The 20,416-nt window shown below is 39.0% G+C and overlaps 1 protein-coding gene across 2 annotated transcripts in view; it reads right to left on the minus strand.

The window, feature by feature from the left end:
- Positions 1–20,416, minus strand: part of CCT6B (chaperonin containing TCP1 subunit 6B) — a 28,752-nt gene that overhangs the window by 8,038 nt on the left and 298 nt on the right. Inside the window, exons 2-10 of one of the 2 annotated variants that reach the window (XM_044248400.1) lie at positions 18,875–18,938; positions 17,767–17,901; positions 13,298–13,471; positions 10,694–10,797; positions 5,911–6,021; positions 5,413–5,572; positions 2,796–2,878; positions 2,096–2,192; positions 1,466–1,613 (exon numbers count right to left, since the gene is read on the minus strand). In XM_044248400.1, the coding sequence (XP_044104335.1) occupies positions 1,466–1,613; positions 2,096–2,192; positions 2,796–2,878; positions 5,413–5,572; positions 5,911–6,021; positions 10,694–10,797; positions 13,298–13,471; positions 17,767–17,901; positions 18,875–18,938 (1,076 nt within the window). The remainder of the gene's footprint in view (positions 1–1,465; positions 1,614–2,095; positions 2,193–2,795; positions 2,879–5,412; positions 5,573–5,910; positions 6,022–10,693; positions 10,798–13,297; positions 13,472–17,766; positions 17,902–18,874; positions 18,939–20,416) is intronic. The other variant, XM_044248401.1, reaches the window with a different exon arrangement.

Here is a 20,416-nt window from a genome sequence, read left to right on the forward strand (position 1 = left end):
GAAAAAGAACAAAATGGGAGGATTGACACTGCTGATTTCAAGACTTACCATAAAGTTACAGTAAACAGAACAGTATATTACACTGAGATAGACAAACAGATCAATGGAACAGAATAAGAACACAGAAATAGAACCACACAAATACGGACAACTGATTTTCAATGAAAAGTTTCAAAGGCAACTCAACTCACTGGAAAAAGAAAAATCTTTTCAACAAATGCAGCCAGAACAACTTGATCAAAGAATATTAAGGTATACCGTAGGTATATACCTAAAAGTTGATTTGTTGGGTCATCTAGTGACTCTCTGTTTAACTTTGTAAGGAACTCCCTACTATTTTCCAGCAGTTCCCACCAAAAATTGGTTGAGGGCTACCAATTTCTCCATATCCTTGCCAACATTTACTGATTTATAGCCATCATAACAGTTATAAAACAGTATCTCTTCATGGTTTTGATTTTCATTTTCCTTAATTATGTTGAGCATCTTTTCATGTGCTTATTATTCTATTTTAAATGGATTTAGTTTATAAATTATCAGTAAATAATACATGCTAATATTCTTTCCTAATTTTTCTGAAAATTACACTGCACCTAAGGCAACAGAATGAGTTCTAAGCTGGAAAAGCCTTTTCATGATTTTAAAAATAAATTTCTTTTTTTTTTTTCTTTTTTTTTTAAGTAGGCTCCACACCCAGCATGGAACCAAACTTGGGCCTGAACTCATGACTCTGAGATTGAGACCTAAGCTGAGATCAAGACTCAGATGCTTAGCTGACTGAGCCACCCAGGCACCCCAGTGGTTTTAAAAATAAATTTCTAAAAATAAAAAAATGAGGGGCGCCTGGGTGGCTCAGTGGGTTAAGCCGCTGCCTTCGGCTCAGGTCATGATCTCAGGGTCCTGGGATCAAGTCCCGCATCGGGCTCTCTGCTCAGCAGGGAGCCTGCTTCCTCCTCTCTCTCTCTGCCTGCCTCTCTGCCTACTTGTGATCTTTCTCTGTCAAATAAATAAATAAAATCTTTAAAAAAATAAAAATAAAAATAAATAAAAAAATGATACTACAGCATCAAATTAAGTGCTTCTTCACTTCATAAACAGAAGTTAATTAAAAGGGCAGCAACTAGGGCACCTGGGTGGCTCAGTCAGTTAAGCATCTGACTTCAACTGGGGCCACGATCTCAGGGTTCTGAGATCAAGCCCCAAGTTGGGCTCCCTGCTCAGCTGGCATTTGTCCTTCTCCTTCTCCCTCTGCCCCTCCCCCCACTTGTGCTCATACACTCTCTCTCAATTAAAAAAAAGCACAGCATAGTTACTAAGAATATTCCAGTGGAAAAATCTTAGTAAAAAAAAAAATATATATATATATATAATCATTCATATCTTTTAAAATACTATATATCATGATAGATGTATTACTACTTTAAAAATACATTAAGGTGCATATCCATCACAAAAAAGAGCCTACCATCTTCAATGGCATTTTTGATGGCACGAAGTCCATCCCTTATAGCGTCCTTGATTTGTGTCAGAGTATGCTTATTCGGTCCTTTAACCAACAAGGTGACAGAACGAGGGTTAACACAGGCCTCAATAAAAGTGAACTTTTCTTCACCCTAGACGATAATCCAAGAAGATATAACTCTAATACTTAATGTTACTATGAAATGAAGACCCAGCTTATAATAATAGAACCCAATCTTCATGTGAATTTTTCTTATCAAACATAACTAAATATGTGTTAAAAAGCAGTTGTTATATTTGAACTCTCAATAAACATTTAGATCAATAAATTGTAAAATCTGTCCTGTGGATTATTCAGACACCAAAAGGAAAAGCCTGAATTAAAAGACTTAGTATTTTTTTTTTAAAGTGTGGGGCGTCTGCCTTTGGCTCAGGTCATCATCTCAGGGTCCTGAGATGGAGCCCCACATTGGGCTCTCTGCTCAGTAGGGAGCCTTCTTCCCCCTCTCCCTCTGCCTGCTACTACCCCTGCTTGTGCCCTCTGTCAAATAAATAAACAAAATCTTAAAAAATAAAATAAAAAAGCAAAAGATTTACTCTTCACTTTATAACCACTGTCAGCAGAGATACTCACTAAAGCACACTCATGTACAAGACCAGCATGTCCCAAGCAATCTACAGTAAGGTCTTCAAGACAATTCACAGCCATTCCACCACAAGCAAGAGCGAGTCTGAAATGATATATGGTACCATAGCTTTTGTTATAGAAAGCACTAAAGACTTAACTTCTTAAAGGTGAAAAGATATCTAACACAGAACAGAGCATTTTCGCTGTGTTGTATTGCTTTTAAAATCTGTTTAAGAAGGGGCGTCTGTGTGGCTCAGTTAAGCGGCTGCCTTGGGCTCAGGTCATGATCCCAGGATCCTGGGATTGAGTCCCACACAAGGCTCCGGGCTCAGCAGGGAGTATGCTTCTCCCTCTGCCCCTCCTTACTCCTCAGTGTCTGTCTCTCTCTCTCTCTCTCTCAGATAAATAAATAAAATCTTCATAAAAAAGTCCTCAGTGCTCTGCCCATTCATCCTTTCAAAAAAAAATGTTTTAAGATAAAAACCTTCTTTGTACTTCAACAAAGTTCTGAGGTAGGTTAACAGTCTATATATTTTTTTAAGTCTTGATTTTTGACATTTCCATTCTTTATTGAAATTAAAGACAGTATTTTGGAATCTGTATGCTATTTTGCTCACAATGTTTACATATAAACTAAAAGGAATACCGTGGGATCATTTCAATTTTATCTGTTGAAAAATAGGATACATAGTATCTGCAAGCTTACCTTTCCATATTTCTTCTTTTTGCTCTGCGAAGAGCTACTATGCCATGTTTTGCAAGAGCATCTAAGGAAAATGGATCAATTCCCTAAAACCAAATTAGCATAAAAGTTATAAGCACATCTTAAGCCAGTAGTTCTCAAACTTTCTGATCTTAGCACTGCTTCACGTTCTTAGAAATTATTAAGAACTCAAAAAGCTTTTATGTGAACTGTATTCTATAATATTTGTCATACTATAAATTAAAATTGAGAAATGTTTAAAATATTAATCCATTCAAAATAATAAACAACCCATTTTATGTTAACATAAATAACATCTTCAAGTGAAAATTTACTATACTTTCCTAAACAAAAAAAGTATAAGGGTGGCTCAGTGGGTTAAGCCGCTGCCTTCGGCTCAGGTCATGATCTCGGGGTCCTGGGATCGAGTCCCGCATCGGGCTCTTCTGCTCAGCAGGGAGCCTGCTTCCTCCTCTCTCTCTGCCTGCCTCTCTGCCTACTTGTGATCTCTCTCTGTCAAATAAATAAATAAAATCTTTAAAAAAAAAAAAAAAAGTATAAGGCTTAAAGTAATGGCACTGTTTCGTTTTTGGTATCTTCTTAATGTCTGTCTTAATAGAAGACATCTAGATTCTCAGATCTGCTTCTGCATTCAATTTGGTGTGATACCTTGTTTGGGTTAAAGTATATTATGAAAACTTGGACTCACACAAATATGTATCAGAAAATGGAGGAATATTTTAATAGCCTTTCCAGATACATGTGGATATTCTTCTTTGATACTATATCAAAACTGAATAAATGACAGTTCCTTAAAGGTTAATGTCAATGTGAAATATGGGACCTATCAATAATCTTTTCTATACTCTTTCATATTAAAATCCATTTGTCTATCTCACACTTTGAATGTATTATCTACCCAGGCATGTCTTTGTTAATCATACATTTTTTTACTAATTTAGAAAAAAGTGGTTCATTATGCTAAGCAGAGCTTCCAAATGTTGATACATTTCACAGGTATATAATATCAAAAATATCACATTTGCTAATATCACCACTAATACTATCAGAAAAGTCCTTTAAGCACTGGAAAGCAGTCAAGTTCACAGAGGCAGTTACAAGTTTTCCAAAATTTTTTTTTTTTTAAAGATTTTATTTATTTATTTGACAGAGAGAAATCACAAGTAGACGGAAAGGCAGGCAGAGAGAGAGAGGGAAGCAGGCTCCCTGCCGAGCAGAGAGCCCGATGCGGGACTCGATCCCAGGACCCTGAGATCATGACCTGAGCCGAAGGCAGCGGCTCAACCCACTGAGCCACCCAGGCGCCCCCAAAATTTTAATTTTGACTTGAAAGCTCAAATTTATTTGGAACAAACACTGTCAGTTGTTTTCCTTGAAGTGACAGAACCGCTTCTTCCTTTTTGAGAGAAACCTGCCAAATACCCATGTCTAAATAACCACAGTTTTTCTGTCAGTTTTTTGTTTTGTTTTTTTTTAAGTAATCTCCCTGCCCAAAATGGGGCTTGCACTCACAACCCCAAGATCAAGAGGTGCATGCTCTACTAACTGAGCTAGCCAGGCACCCCTGCCAGTTATTCTTTAAAGTAAAAATGGCGGGACGCCTGGGTGGCTCAGCTGGTTAAGCGGCTGCCTTCGGCTCGGGTCATGATCCCAGCATCCTGGGGTTGAGTCCCACATCGGACTGCTTGCTCGGCGGAGAGCCTGCTTCTCCCTTTGCCTCTGCCTGCCACTCTGTCTGCCTATGCTCACGCTCTCTCCTTCTCTCTCTGACAAATAAATAAATAAAATCTTTAAAAAAAAGTAAAAATGGCATTCCATGAAAGAAGTGGATCAATTATACATATATACATATGTATAATTATGCAACTATACAATTGTAACTCAATTATACAAGAACTCTCCCTCTAGACAACTATATTTTAAAAAATTATTTTTGAGAGAGTGTGATCATGAGGGAGGCAGGGGGCCATGGGGAATGGGCAGAGGGAGAGGAAAGAGAAAGTAGACTCCATGCGCAGCTCAGTGCAGAGCCTGATACAGGGCTCGATCTCATAACCATGAGATCATGATCTGAGCTGAAACTAAGAGTGGGATGCTTAACAAACTAAGCCATCCAGACGCACCCACGACAACCATATTTTGATATTCAGATTTCATACTCTGTCACATAGAATTATAAAAGGATGCATATTTAATCAAAATTTAATAAGTTTTACCACTTCAAGATATTCTCAAATGGGGGCACCTGGGTGGCTCAGTCAGTTAGGCGTCTGATTCTTGATTTTGGCTCAGGTCATGATCTCATGGTCATGGGACTGAGCCCCACGTCAGGCTCCGCATTCAGTAGGGAGCCTTCTTCGGATTCTCCCTTTCCTTCCACCCCTCCCCACCACACACACTCTCTCCTCACTCCCTCTCAAAGAAATAAATAAATAAATCTTTAAAAAAAAAAGATATCTCAAATGAAACTGCCATTTTTTTTTTAAATCTCAAAGACTCTCTGAAATGGTCTTTGAAATTCCTAGGAGTCCAGAGACCACACTGCAAGAAATGCTGAAAAACATTTACAAATAGTTAAAATCTGAATTTTCTTTCTCACCTTTTGATTAATGACAACAAATCCTTTATTGGACTGAGCACAGACTCTGTCCTTCAGGTCTATGATTTTTTGTACTCTATCTTCAATAAATTTCCTTTCAGCTTTTACCAATTTCTCTTTCTCTTCAGCAGTCTTATAAAAGAAACCAGAGCTCACCTCTCTAAAAGATTAATAAAAATGAGCGAGTAAAAGTGGAGAAAAAAAGGAGGGAAAGGTAGGAGTTTACACTAAACATTTGGGAGGGAAAGAAGAGATTAAAGAAGACTTTTAGGGAGCACCTGGGTGGTTCAGTTGGTTAAGCATCCAACCCTTAATTTCAGCTCAGATCATGATCTCAGGGTCATGAGACCGAGCCCTGTGCCTGCTTAAGATTCATTCTTTCTTTGTCCCGTACCTTGGCCCCTCCCCCACTTGTCTCTAAATCAATTAATTAATCAAAATTAAAAACCCTTCTAGAAAATATAGTTTCAACATTTACAAAGAGTAACTGCCACGTACGTTTTTTCATATTCTAGTGACACATTGCAAGTAAGGATAAATGCATCTTCCACTCGCTTCTTCATGTCTGGATGACGGGCACCATGGTCCAAAACTAATCCTCTGATCAATCTATTAAAAATATGTAATGTGTCTTACTTGGAATATACACTCTAAATTTATTATAAAATAAGGATTGTATTCTTAAAATTGTAACAGATCAGGACACACACTGTTTTCTTGCACCAACTTTAAGCCTAACACATAATTAGTAAAATTGGAAAAGAAAATCCACTTTAACACAGTGTGACTATGAAGTCACAATGAAAAGTCAACCCAGAGTTATTCTCTAAATTATGTGACTCAAACATATGACACAGCTGGTCAAGTAATGAGAGGTAGACACACAGTGAGTTTCTTAGGAACATTTGTTCAAAATAATTATATGGAACAACCAAAAATTGTTAACCTAAATGTCTAACAATAGGGCACTGTTCAGCAAATAAATGACCCAACTATTTGGTGGTCATGAAAACTATGTAATGACATGGAAAAATATTTACATAGGTAGCTGATAAACACAGAACAACAAACCACCTATAAAGAATGATTATAACTATTCTTTTAAAAAATAAGTACCTTGGTATTGACAAGAAAAAAAATGAAAAGAACCTAGAGTAAAGTTCTGCTTGGGCAGTAGGAATACAGATAATTTGGGGGTGGGAGAGGCTCTTTTCCTGTTTTCCAAATTTTCTTTCAAAAGAAAGTATTTTTATAACTTTCAAAACTTCATTTATACCCAATTAGGGAATGATATTTCTCCTTCTTTTATAACCAGTATTTGTTCTATATTAAAGTAAAGAAATAATTTTTAAAATAAACATGATTACAAGGAAGTTTTCAAAATTTTAATCTAACTACAAATTTTAATCTAATTACTCCAACCTCTAACTGAAAATGAAGATATTTAGGAAGAAACAAGCAAATGTATGTTCAGTATTCAAGCCTCCACTCTTTCCCTCTTGCTCTCAGCAAATGACCTTGGCTGCTTTGAGAAAATACAAGCACTGTCCCATCACTACTTCTACCAATCCACCTGCACTTGAACCTGAGCCTCCTATTCCTATGACTGAACTGTCCCTGCTCCTGTGCATGTATGTACTCGACCCTTTTTCTCCTCTCTGCTCCAGCAATACCCTGTCCCCCTATTGCACCAATTCCTCCTGCCTCCAGGAGATTCTCATCAGGATACAGATTTGTCATGATAATTCCCATCTTTAAATTTTTTTAAAGATTTTATTTATTTATTTGACAGACAGAGATCACAAGTAGGTAGAGAGGCAGGCAGAGAGAGAGGGGGAAGCAGGCTCCGTGCAGAGCAGAGAGCTTGATGCAGGGCTTCATCCCAGGACCCTGAGATCATGACCTGAGCCAAAGGCAGAGAGGCTTTAACCCACTGAGCCACCCAGGCGCCCCAATAATTCCCATCTTTAAAACAAAGAATGCTTCTGCTTCAACTCCTTTCCCATACTTCTTTCTAGCTACTGCCCCATTTCTCTAACCTCTTTGGAATGGTGTAAGCTTGTATCCTTACTTCCCTAACCTTTCTCTGTGGAGCCCACCTTCAGCCTGACTTTCATACCCACTCCTAAATCAGTTCTCATTAAAGCCACCAAAAACATTAAATGCTTTCCATATCTAAAGGTCATTTTTCAATCCACAACTTGCTTTCAGCAGCGTATGACATAGTTGATTATTCTCCCTCTGAAACATTTTCCTTTCTTAGCTTCAGGGCCTCTAACTTCTCTTGGCTTTCCTCTATTAGTAACCACTCCTTCTCAGTCTCCTCTGCTATATCCTTTTGTCTTCTCAATTTCTAAACATCGGAGTTTCCAGGGCTTAACTTTAAACTTCCTCTTCTTTTTTTTTAAGATTTATATTGAGAGAGTGAGTGAGCGAGAGAGCGAGAGCAAGAGGAGGTGTAGAGGGAGAGTAAACGTCCTCTTCTATCTATATTCACCTCCCAGATGAACTCATTACCTCTCATAGGCTTTAAGTCACCTATACACGGATAACTCCCAAATATATTTCCAGATCAGACCTCTGTTCTAAACTCCAGACACACCTCTCCAACTCCCTACTCAGCATCTCCACATGGATGCCTAATAGGCATCTAAAACATAACATTTCCTAAACTAAGCTCTTGATTTATTTCCCCAAATATTTTCCTCCCAGTCTTTTCCATCCCAAGAAAAAGTACTTCTCCTTTTCCAGTTGCTCCATGCAAAAACCCAGGAGACATCCTTCACTCTTTATCTGTCACATCCTGTGTTGAACCATCAATAGATCCTATTGTTTCTTCTTCTAAGTATACCCTTGTCTAAACTGTTTTCATCCCACTCCTGAATTACAACAGATTCCTGACTGGCCTCCAGCTTCTGCCCTTGCACTGGGAGGTGCCCTGCTCCACAGTGCATTCTCCCTACAACCACCAGAGAGATCCTTCTGAAATATAAACCAAGAACTGCTTTGCCCTCAGCAATGGCAGACTAATTTGGATGAACGCTACCACCAAAAGCAACTAAAAATTCTGGGTTAAAAACAAAACCCCTGGGGCACATGGTTGGCTCAGTCAGTTAAGCATCCGACTCGAGATTTCAGCTCTTGTCATAATCTCAGGGTTTTGAAATTGAGCCTTGCATCAGGCTGCACGCTGTTGTGTGGGGCCTGCATAAGATCTTCTTTCTCCCTTTCCTTCTGCATCTCACCCTCACTGCCTCATGAGCGCACGCGCTCTCTCTCTCTCTCACACACACACACACACACACACACACTCTCTCTCTCACATTCCCAAAAACAAACAAACAACAAAAACCCTTAAAAACACTGAAGAGCTATAAAACAGTAAAGAAAGCATGAACTCCAAGGGGTAAGAAAAGAACTGCAGGCACTCTTATCCTAAAGTCATTAGACAATTCAGGAAAATTTGAACTTTGTTTTCAATAACCTCACATTGAGAAGGGGATAGAATTAAAAGCTCAGGGGCCATCCGAGGTAGACAGACTAAGAGGAGACACTTTTTCCATTAAGTAGGAACCCCAAAGGGGTTCATACTCAGGGTATAAATCAGAAGGATGAACTATAAGCAAGCAGCCCTTATACCAATCAGCAGTTAGAACTAACTAGATAGGAGCACCTGGGTTGCTCAGTCGGTTAAGCAGCCAAGTCTTGGTTTTGGCTCAGGTCATGATCTCAGGGTCCTGGGATGGAGGCTTGCATCAGGCTCCACACTCAGCAGGGAGTCTGCCTAAGGATTCTGCCTCTCCCTCTCCCTTTCCCCTTCCCCTACTCACATGTGTGCACTCACTCACTCTCTCTCTAAAATAAATAAATTTTTAGAAAAAAAGAATTAGCTGGATATTAAAAACAAACAAACAAACGAACAAAAAGCCCTCAAGCCGCAGATTTAATTTAAAGTATTCCCTGAGCTGCCTGGGTGGCTCAGTTGGCTAAGTACCTGGACTCTTGATCTCAGCTCAGATCCTGATCTCAGCATCATGAGTTCAAGCCCCACAATAGGCTCCATGCGGGACATGAAAATTACTTAAAAAAAATAAAAATAAAAAATAAAGTGTTCCCTGGGTGCCTTGCAGCAACAAATTCAAATTCTCTGTACAAAAATGGACCTTCATCCCAGGTCTCAAATTATTTCTACAAATACTTTTTTCAAACACAATGAATGGCACAAACAGAAACAAAACACAGTTAGGGAGAACCAGCAAAATATAATAAACACCAGAAACAGACAAGTCAAAACTTCAAATGTTGTAATTATCAGATATGAACTATATGTTTAAAAACATATAAGGCAGTCTTATAAAGATCTGCAAGGAATAAGACACCATAAAAAGTACCATGGCAGATTTAAGAAAAACCAAATAAAACGTCAAGAAACAGGTAAATAAAGATGCCCACACATACATATATATTAAAATAAGTAAGTATTTTAAAATTAAATAACGATTATCTGGATTGGCTTCAAAATAATCCAGGTTTGGGACAAGGAGGGAGGGAGGGAAAAAGGGCATATAAGGGAAATAAAAGGAAAAATACGATATGTTGAAAATTGAAAGATGAGTGACAGGTGTATAGGAGTCCACTATTCTTTTCTCTCTACTTTCATATATGTTTAGAATTTTCCATAATAAGACATTTACAATTCATTAAGTCCAAAATCAACAAGACGCCACATACTCTGAGGTCCTACATATTCAAGCAATTGTCTGGCTTTCTTTCCTCTCCGACTTCTTCTCCTCCTCCTTGTTCCTCTTCCTGTGCTCCAGGCACACAAACACCCCAGCACCCTTGTGTGCCTCAGGGCCTTTTCAACCGTCACTCCCTTGACTCAGAACACTCTTCCCCCAGATGTGCACATGGCTATTCCTTACTTCTTCGACAGCTTCTTAGCTCTCTGTCTTCCTACTATGAGGACCTTCCCTAAATATTCTGAAATCACACACACGCTCTCACATAGTCACTCTATCTTCTTCAAGCTTTTATTATCACTTAGGTATTTATTACCTCCCTCAACTAGAAACAAAATCTTCTTGTAGAAAGAAATTCTGTTTTGTTTACTCTTTATCCCTAGCACTCAAAATAATGACTAGCTTGGGGTAAGTAATCAATTAATATATGCTGAATTAATAGACTGATGTTGAATAAAAGTAAGGAAATTAATGAAAAAACATCTGAACTAAACCAAATATTCTAGAATCTATGTATTGTCAAAGTTTATGTAACTTACTTTGTATCTGTTTCTGATTGATGCTTCATCTCCATGATTTCTACCATGAAGAGATCAATAGGATAACCCGGTCTTCTAACAGCCAAAACAGAATCCACCACAGCCTGAAAGAGAAGCAAATGAGAACAGTAATTCCTATTCTATTAAAAGAAGTCACTGGCCTAAGTAATCACCAGACTAAGCAGACAAAGGGCTTCAGACATGAAAATACAGAGCAAGGCCAAAAAGGGCCACTTTGTCATGGACACCAGTAATAATCAATGCAATGGATACCTTAGAACCCAAAGGAACTTCAGAGATCATCAGGCCCAAATCCTTCATTTTGCGGATAAGTAAACTCTGATAAAACTTTAAGTTACAGTCTTAGGGGTACCTGAGTGGTTCAGTTGGTAAAACATCCAACCCTTGATTTTAGTTCAGATCATGATCTCAGGGTCATGGGATTGAGTCCCACATTGGGCTCTGCACTGGAGGTGAAGCCTGCCTGGAATTTTCTCTTCCTCTCCTTCTTCCCCTCCCCCACCCCCCACCCCCATCAGCTCACACTCTTTCTCCAAAAAAAAAAAAAAAAAAAAGAATAACTTAAATAAAATCTTTTTTAAAAATAAAAAATAAGGGACGCCTGGGTGGCTCAGTTGGTTGGACGACTGCCTTCGGCTCAGGGCGTGATCCTGGAGTCCCGGGATCGAGTCCCACATCAGGCTCCCAGCTCCATGGGGAGTCTGCTTCGCTCTCTGACCTTCTCCTCGCTCATGCTCTCTCTCACTGTCTCTCTCTCTCAAATAAATAAATAAATAAAAGGCAATAGCTGAACCAGTACTGGAATTTAATTCTTTTTTTTTTTTTTAAGATTTTATTTATTTATTTGACACAGAGACAGAGATCACAAGGAGGCAGAGAGGCAGGCAGAGAGAGGGAGAAGTAGGCTCCCCACTGAGCAGACAGCCTGATGCAGGGCCCAATTCCAAGACCCTGATATCATGACCTGAGCCGAAGGCAGAGGCTTACCCCACTGAGTCACCCAGGTGTCCCTAGAATTCAATTCTTTTCAACTGCCAAGCTACTACTCTTTCTACTACCAACACTACTCAAAATTTTCCACCAAAGAACATATTAATAGAAAAGAAGGAAATGTAAGAGCTAAAATTTGCTGGCTATACAAGCCGGAAATGTCTAAGGTTTTGTGTTTTATCATGAAAAGTTTCCGCATCATGCTATAATACACATGCTTTTTTAATGTGAAAGTAATGCTTTTCCCCAAAACTGCAAAGTAAAATTGAGACTCTAGAAAGACCTATCTCACTTATTCTGCCACATATGCCCAGGGATATATAACTTGAAAAGCATGGTACAATACATCCTACTCTTTAGCTCAGAAAGTAATTGGAAGGGGCGCCTGGGTGGCTCAGTGGGTTAAAGCCTGTGCCTTCAGTTCAGGTCATGATCCCAGGGTCCTGGGATGGAGCCCTGCATCGGGCTCTCTGCTCAGCAGGGAGCCTGCTTCCTCCTCTCTCTCTGCCTGCCTCTCTGCCTACTTGCGATCTCTGTCTGTCAAATAAATAAATAAAATCTTTAAAAAAAAAATGAAGATTCTGGGTCACTTGACATTTGTACTCCAACAAGACTCCAACTGCAGTCTTTATTTGAACTCTATTGAGCAATTGTCTGATCTTAATCTCATTTGCCAAGTAGGTTTTCCTATTGGTTCCAGTCTATTTGTCATTTATATCTCTCAAAGTAAATTAGCAAGAAAGCATTCTGATTTATCTGGGTTATGAATTCATCATTCCTGATGAAGCAATATATTCAAGTTTCAAAAAATACGAAGCTGAGGAACAATGATGATATCAAACTATAGCCACCTGATAGGTCTTCCCAAAATACCCAGTCTTGTCTTTGTATTACATATATTTTACCTCTTGAAGTAAACAAAACAAATATGCATTTCCCAGATGTGAATATTATCTATTACCTATCTATCTATAGAATTATATTTATCTATCTATATTATCTATCTATTAATCATGGTTCATTAAAGTGGTAAGCTTAACCAATTCCCTTTGTGTCTCCTCACATAATAAATATGGACCTCTAGATTTAAGAGACCAGTATGTCACCCGAATGACACCCACAAGGGACGATCCGCAGGCAGCCACTGTGGTAATCCACAGGCAGTAACGTTCATGGTAATTTAAAGGTTTATTATGACACTTTTGAAAAATTTCACATACTGTTCTGACCAATCAAGTCTAGTCTCTAGGTAGGTCTATAAGTGTTTGTCTTCCATATTTCATTTCACGTACAAAAGAATCATATGTAGGGCGCCTGGGTGGCTCAGTGGGTTAAGCCGCTGCCTTCGGCTCAGGTCATGATCTCAGGGTCCTGGGATCGAGTCCCACATTGGCCTCTCTGCTCAGCAGGGAGCCTGCTTCCCTTCCTCTCTCTCTGCCTACCTCTCTGCCTACTTGTGATCTCTCTCTGTCAAATAAATAAATAAAAATCTTTAAAAAAAAAGAATCATATGTAGTGGTTGATTATCTTATAGAATAAAATACCATCATGCATTAGTCTATACTCATTGTGAAAGCAAGTTTAGTCACATACCTCTATTAACACATCAGCCAATTCAACATGAACTTTAGTTTGCAGAGATGTTCTAGCCACATCTAAGAGGATTTCTCTTTTCATCTCTTTGTTAATTTTAATTTCTTCCAAAACGTCAAGTGCTTTTATCTTAGCAGCTTCAAATCCTTCAGCTATTATTCTAGGGTGCAGGCCCTATTACATCAATGTAAAACTAAAAATTATAAAATCAAAGTAAAGTAAAAGTAACCATCTTCCCTTAACAGGTATATCCAGAAAAAGTAATATTACCACATCAATGCCATTAATATGGATATGTATATAATTTATAAAAGTAATTTCCAGTGCTTCATATTGAAAATAATCTCAGACTTACAGAAAAATTGTAAGTCCAGTACAAAAAACTACAAAGTCCTCTTTATTTCCAAATATTGTAACATTGCCATGTGGTACTTTTCTGTATGGGCACAAAAGAAAAGAGAGGCTCCTTTTAATGTGGAGGAAAAGAACCAGTACTGATTTGGAGAAATGTACAGACAGACATCACCTTCACCAAATCTTAACATCACAGTAATGGGACAAATAGGCATCATGTGCCTCCTGAAATGATGCATTAAGAATACTAAAGCACGGGGAGCCTGGGTGGCTCAGTGGGTTAAAGCCACTGCCTTCAGCTCGGGTCATGATCCCGGAGTCCTGGGATTGAGCCCCGCATCGGGCTCTCTGTTCAGCGGGGAGCCTGCTTCCTCCTCTCTCTCTGCCTGCCTCTCTGCCCACTTGTGATCTCTGTCTGTCAAATAAATAAATAAAATCCTTAAAAAAAAAAAAGAATACTAAAGCATGTTCATGGTATTCATGCCAAAAGTTTGTAACCAGAGTCTAATTACAATAAAATAGTCAAATCCAAATTGAGGACTTTCTGCAAAATAACTGGCCTATATTCTAAAAGTAGCAATGTAAAACACAAAACACAGCTCAGGATTATTCCAATTTAAAGGAAACCAAAGGGATGTGACAACTGAATGCAATGGATGAGCCCAGATATTTTTCTGCTATAAAGGACACTGTTGGGACAGATGATAAAACTGGAATAAAATCTGTAGGTTATACTACTGTATCAGTGTGTCAATGTTAATATTAATTTCCTGTTTTTGATCACTATTCTGTGATTACATAGGAGAATATCCTGGTTTTAAGAAATATACACTAAAGGGGCACCTGGGTGGCTCGGTGGGTTAAGCCTCTGCCTTCAGCTCAGGTCATGATCTCAGGGTCCTGGGATCGAGCCCCACATCGGGCTCTCTGCTCAGCAGGGAGCCTGCTTCCCCCCCCTACCGCCTGCTGCTCTGCCTACTTGTGATCTCTCTGTCAAATAAATAAATATTTTAATAAAAAAAGAAATATACACTAAAATATTTAGACAATCATGTCTGCAACTTACACCATTTGGGAAAAGGTATATATATACATATACTATATATATGGATATATCTGAGAGAGAAATGTTATTCTTTGGAATAGCCCTGAAACTTTTCTCTAGGTCTGACATTATAACAAAATAATTTTTTTAAAATATTGTTTATTCTGGAAAAAATACATAAACTCATTCCCCTCTTCCATTCTTTGACATCAGTCCTACAATAATTTTTTTAAAGTTAACATTTATTGAGCATTTGTACCAGGTACTAATCTAAAGGGCTTTACATGGGCACCTGAGTGGCTCAGTTGTTGAGTGACTGCCTTTGGTTCGGGTCATGATCCTGGAGTTCTGGGATCGAATTCCCAATCAGGCTTTCTACTTGGTGGGGAGTCTGCTTCTCCCGCTGACCTCTCTCCTCTTGTGCTCTCTCTCTGTCTTGAATAAAATATTTTTTAAAAATTTTAAAAAATAAAGGGCTTTACATGTATTGTTTAATTCAATCCTCTCAACACTATGAAGTGGGTACTACTATTTCTGTTTCACAGATGAGGAAATGGAGGTTTATAGGGATAATGTAATTTGTCTTAGATCACCAGGACAGTAAGAGATGGAACCAGGATTTAAACTTGCAGACTTGGGGCACCTGGGTGGCGCAGTGGGTTAAAGCCTCTGCCTTCAGCTCAGGTCATGGTCCCAGGGTCCTGGGACTGAGCCCCGCATTGGGCTCTCTGCTCAGCGGGAGCCTGCTTCCTCCTCTCTCTTTCTCTGCCTGCCTGTCTGCCTACTTGTGATCTCGGTCTGTCAAATAAATAAATAAAATCTTTTAAACTTGCAGAGCCTGACTCTAGAGCATGATTATGAACCATTTTCAAAACATTACCTCAGTCTAGGATCTCACACCTTCTCGCCTAGACTACTATGATCTTCCAGTATTGACTCCCCTAAAACTGTCACCCAAATTTTTAAAATGCCAATCTGACTGCATCAGTCATTAACACATAAACATGAACATTCTTCTTGGTTAGCATACTACGTGCTCTCTGTGATCTGGCTCCCACCTACTTCTCCAGGCTTTCATTACTGTCCGTATCACTTTGTTTTTTTAACTGTATATTTGAAAGAGAACATACATGACAGGAGCAGAGAGAGAGGGAGAAGCAGGCTCCCCGCTGAGCAGGGAGCTAGATGACCAACTGAGCCACCCAGGAGCCCCTACCCTTATCACTTTAAACTTTGCCAATACCATAGTGTTTGTGGCTTTACACACATACCACATTGCTTCTCCTCTCTGTGCCTCTGCTGTGTTGTTCCTTCTGCCTGCAATGTCATTCTCCTTACCCCTCAGTCTTTCCTCTGGCTCACTCCCTCTCATCCTGAAGATTTAACCCACGTCTTATTACTTCCTCCAGGAAGTGCTTCCTAATTCATGCTAGTTTAGGATATCCCTCCCTCCTCAGTGTTTCTATCATATTTTGTGCCTAGCTCTATCACTATACTGCCACAGATTTATAATTACATCAATGTCTGTCAGCATCCCCCCTTTCTTAAACTTCTTCCTCCTTAACAAAACCCTAATTTTGTTTAGGTTAGCCCTTCCTCCAGTCTTCAGAGGAAGCTACCCTCTCTAGATAGCTCAAGGGGTAGATCCTGATTAGATTAAGTCAATTCCAACAGGATGGACACAGATCAAAGTTGACCCAATCGGGCACCTGGGTGGCTCAGTAAGTTAAGCCTCTGCCTTCGGCTCGGGTCATGGTCCCAGGGTCCTGGGATTGAGCCCCGCATTGGGCTCTCTGCTCAGCAGGAGCCTGCTTCCTCCTCTCTCTCTCTCTCTCTCTGCCTGCTGCTCTGCCTACTTGTGATCTCTCTCTCTCTCTCTCTCTCTGTCAAATGAATAAAAAAAATTTTTTTTTTTAAAAAAAAGGACTTATAGGGGCACCTGGGTGGCTCAGTGGGTTGGACTTGTGTCTTTGGCTCGGGTCATGATCTCGGGGTCCTGGGATCGAGCTCCACATCGGGCTCTCTGCTCCGCTGGGAGCCTGCTTCCTCCTCTCTCTCTCTGCCTGCCTCTCTGCCTACTTGCCTGTCTGTCAAATAAATAAATTTTTTTTTAAAAAAAAAGGACTTAGATTCCATAATTGGGCAAATGGTTCTTTCTTGTGCTCTCCTGCTAAGTGTTACTAAAGGAAGCAGGTATTCCTAATTTCCTCTGACAGTCTTATAATCAGGATGGAAATAAGCTTTATCATGAAACAGCACTGTAAATGGAGGTGCTAAGAGACAGAAAGAACCAGAGTACTTGATGACTAATAGAATTTTTTAATCAACTACCTTGGATGTTCTGTCATGAGAGATAATTTATTGTTTAAATCATTTTTAGTCAAATTTCTACTGCTTAAAGCCAAAAGAATCCTAAAAGAGGTACGTTGCAGGTACTGAATTATTATACAATTCCCAATTCTAAATAAATGCAAAGAAGTAATAATTCTAGCACTTTGACCAAGTAATGCTTTGTTGAAATGGACCTTGAAAGAATGGAAACTTTTAAATACAGAGAAGACAGATAAGTAATACCAAGAAAAGAATACAGATTGAACAGAAGCTCTGAGGTAGAAATGTGCTGTAGTGATTTTAAAGGCTAAGGAGTAGCATGGAGGAGTATAGCTAGAGTAGACGGTTTATAAGGAAAAAAAACCTAGAAAGATAGGTAAATTCACAATGTGAAATTATTTTTCTCCAGTTATTTTTTTTAAAGGTGCATAATTTGGTTTCAACTTTATCAGTGATGTTTTCTTTTTTAGGCCGTTATTCATGGGTAAATGGCTAATTTTTTACCTTCTTATCTATCTTTTAAATACTTCATTTTAAAAAGTGGGATATAATTCCAATGAAAGGCATTATTTTGTAAAAAAAAAAAAAAAGTTCATGATTATTTCCATTTATAATTGTCCAAAAGTATCTTGATTAAAATTACTTTTGCCCTCTAAAATTAAAACATTTTACTAGTGAAAACAATTCCTCATTCAAAATAAAATATCACATGAATGTGAATTCTGTAAAATGCCAATACCTCAGAAATGTAAAGATCAGCTTGTTTTAGTAACTCTCCAATAATTAGAACATTGGAAGTAGTACCATCTCCTGTAATGTCATCCTGGGCTGTTGCTACTTTTGCTATCAGGGAAGCTGTTGGGTGTTGAATTTGCTGGAAAAAGTAAGCAACAGATTAAAAGAGAGAATGAGATTTTAAAAAAAATAGTCCAATGAAAACAAGATAACCTAAAGGCCAATAATAAAATTAAGAAATAAACTTTATTCTACAAGTTCGCAAATTCTTATTACCAATACTTAATAAATGTCATTACCAAGTTTTTTAAATTGAGAACTAATGAGGTTTGAACATTTTGTAAAAGTCTTTGCTTTGGAATGCAATGACGTTTCCAAAAGAAGATCAAATTCTTCAATCTCTAAGATGAATATATTTACTAAAATAGCAAAGGATTTTTTTTTAATATTTTCATATTACAAAGAACACAATTCAGTGCCTTTAAAAGATGTAACTAATTTGGAAGTATCTCTAAGCTATTACTTGGACTGTATAAAGATTTCAAAACAATCAAAACCATCTTTTATTAAGGTCTAATCCAACAAGTATTACTAACTGCAGTATTTAACTGACAACTTTGGTTTAAACATCACAGTTTGGGGCTGCCTGGGTAACTCAGTCAATTGAGCACCTGCTTTAGGCTCAAGGTCATGATCCCAGGATCCTATCACACATCAAGTCACACATGGGATTCCTTGCTCAGAGGGGAGCCTGCTCTCTCTCTGCCCCTCCCTCAGGTTAGGTGCTCTCACTCTCTCTCTCTCAAATAAGTGGATAAAATCTTTAAAAAAAAAAAAAGTGGATAAAATCTTTAAAAAATAGATAAATAAAGGGGTACCTGGGTGGCTCGGTTTTTAAGCTTCTGCCTTTGGCTCAGGTAATGATCCCAGAGTCCTGGGATCAAGCCCCACATCAGGCTCCCTGCTCAGCAGGAAGCCTGCTTCTTCCCTCTCCCACTCACCCAGTTTGTGTTCCCTCTCTCGCTATATCTCTCTCTGTCATATATATATATGCAATCTGTACTATGTTCTAGGCTTGTTAAGATTTATTGAAGTCAGCAGTATCAGCTCACCATCTCATGGAGCAGCACATTGCCATCTTTGGTGAGTTTGATGTCACCTGCACCAGAAACAAGCCTGTTCAGAAAAGAGTGATATTATTCACCTCATATGGCAAAGGTTAAGCAAGACATTCTCAGTTCTTGCCACTCACCGTCCTTAGTATAAGGAACTGAGCTTCAAAACTTCCAAGTGCCATGGGGCAACACCATGGTAATCACCACCATGTGCAGCCTACAGAATCACTTCCCATATGGACCACTATGATGATTTCATTCCAAATGGAGCATTTACAAGTTTAAGAGGAACTGATGAGTTATGAACAGAAGTTTAGTCAAAGAATACTTGGAAGCCTATAAACCACTAAAGTATAAATTTCCTGCAGGTTTTTTACTTTGGTACAATGTACCATTCATTCCCTCAGCCTAGTTTCTTCCCTCACCCCTCGCATTTATTAGATCATCAAGTTCTGATAATTCCACAACCTAAGTATTTCTTCCATCTAATCCCTCCTCTCCGTGTCCACTGTCATCAACATCTCTAGCCTGGACTACTTAGTCAGCATCCTGGTATCTCTGAATTTGAATCTAACCCACACACTATATTTATTTCCAAAAAGTAGTGTGACTCATTTAACTACCTGATCAAAAATCTTTCCATGAGTTTTTATCTTCTCCATCACCTTCAAAGTAAAATCTGGATTATTTAGCAATGATGACGTTGTTCACCTTTCCCAGCCTGGCTTATGTCTACTTTTCCTGCTGCATCTACCAAATGAGATCTTGTGGGAAAATCTTGTAGTTCCCTTAATACAGCATGCTTGTTTTTATTTGTGTTGTATTTACACGAATGGGCTTTCTTGTTCCTGAAGTTACTATAGAAGGCCTTTTTACTCCCTTCTCCAACTGAACTCTAACTTACCTTTCAAGACTCTAATCAAAAACCCGTTATCTGAGAGGCTTCTCCCTCTCCCTACTCCCATCAGTAATTAGTCCCTTTCCTCAATATAATCATCTTCACCATCTCTATTTTCCCAGCATCCAAATAGCATACAAGCGCCCTCTTCCACCGTTAATTCTGCTCATTCCTCTTAGAATGTACTCCTCCTCTGAGACATTTTAGCGTTCTTTTCCTCACTCTTCTAAAAAAAATAGTGATGCTAAGTAAATATACGCCGAAGGGGTGAATAAAAAGGAAGAAGCGTAGGCACAGAGTGTGCAAGTAACTTGCCTAACAATGCACAGCTAGAAGGGAACTTGGATTTGAACCCACGCCTGCTGGGCTCCAAGACCTGGGTGCCCTTACCACTACAACACGGGGCCGGAAAAAAACCCAAACTAAGGGCATGTAGTCCCAAAGCGCAGGGGAGTTAAATGGCTCATGCTTCTCAAGACACACGAGATGAACTGACTCGCAACTGCACATGAACTTTAACACAAGTGAAGGAGTGGGGGTGCACAAGCTTCACTCGGGGCCCTTTCCTCGAGAGGCTGTCCTCCCGCCCCGGGCTAGGGGTGACCTCCGTACAGGAATGAGAACGTAGGTATCCCGTCGCT

This window comes from Neovison vison, chromosome 5 (assembly GCF_020171115.1).
Source record: "Neovison vison isolate M4711 chromosome 5, ASM_NN_V1, whole genome shotgun sequence".
Lineage (NCBI taxonomy): Eukaryota > Metazoa > Chordata > Mammalia > Carnivora > Mustelidae > Neogale > Neogale vison.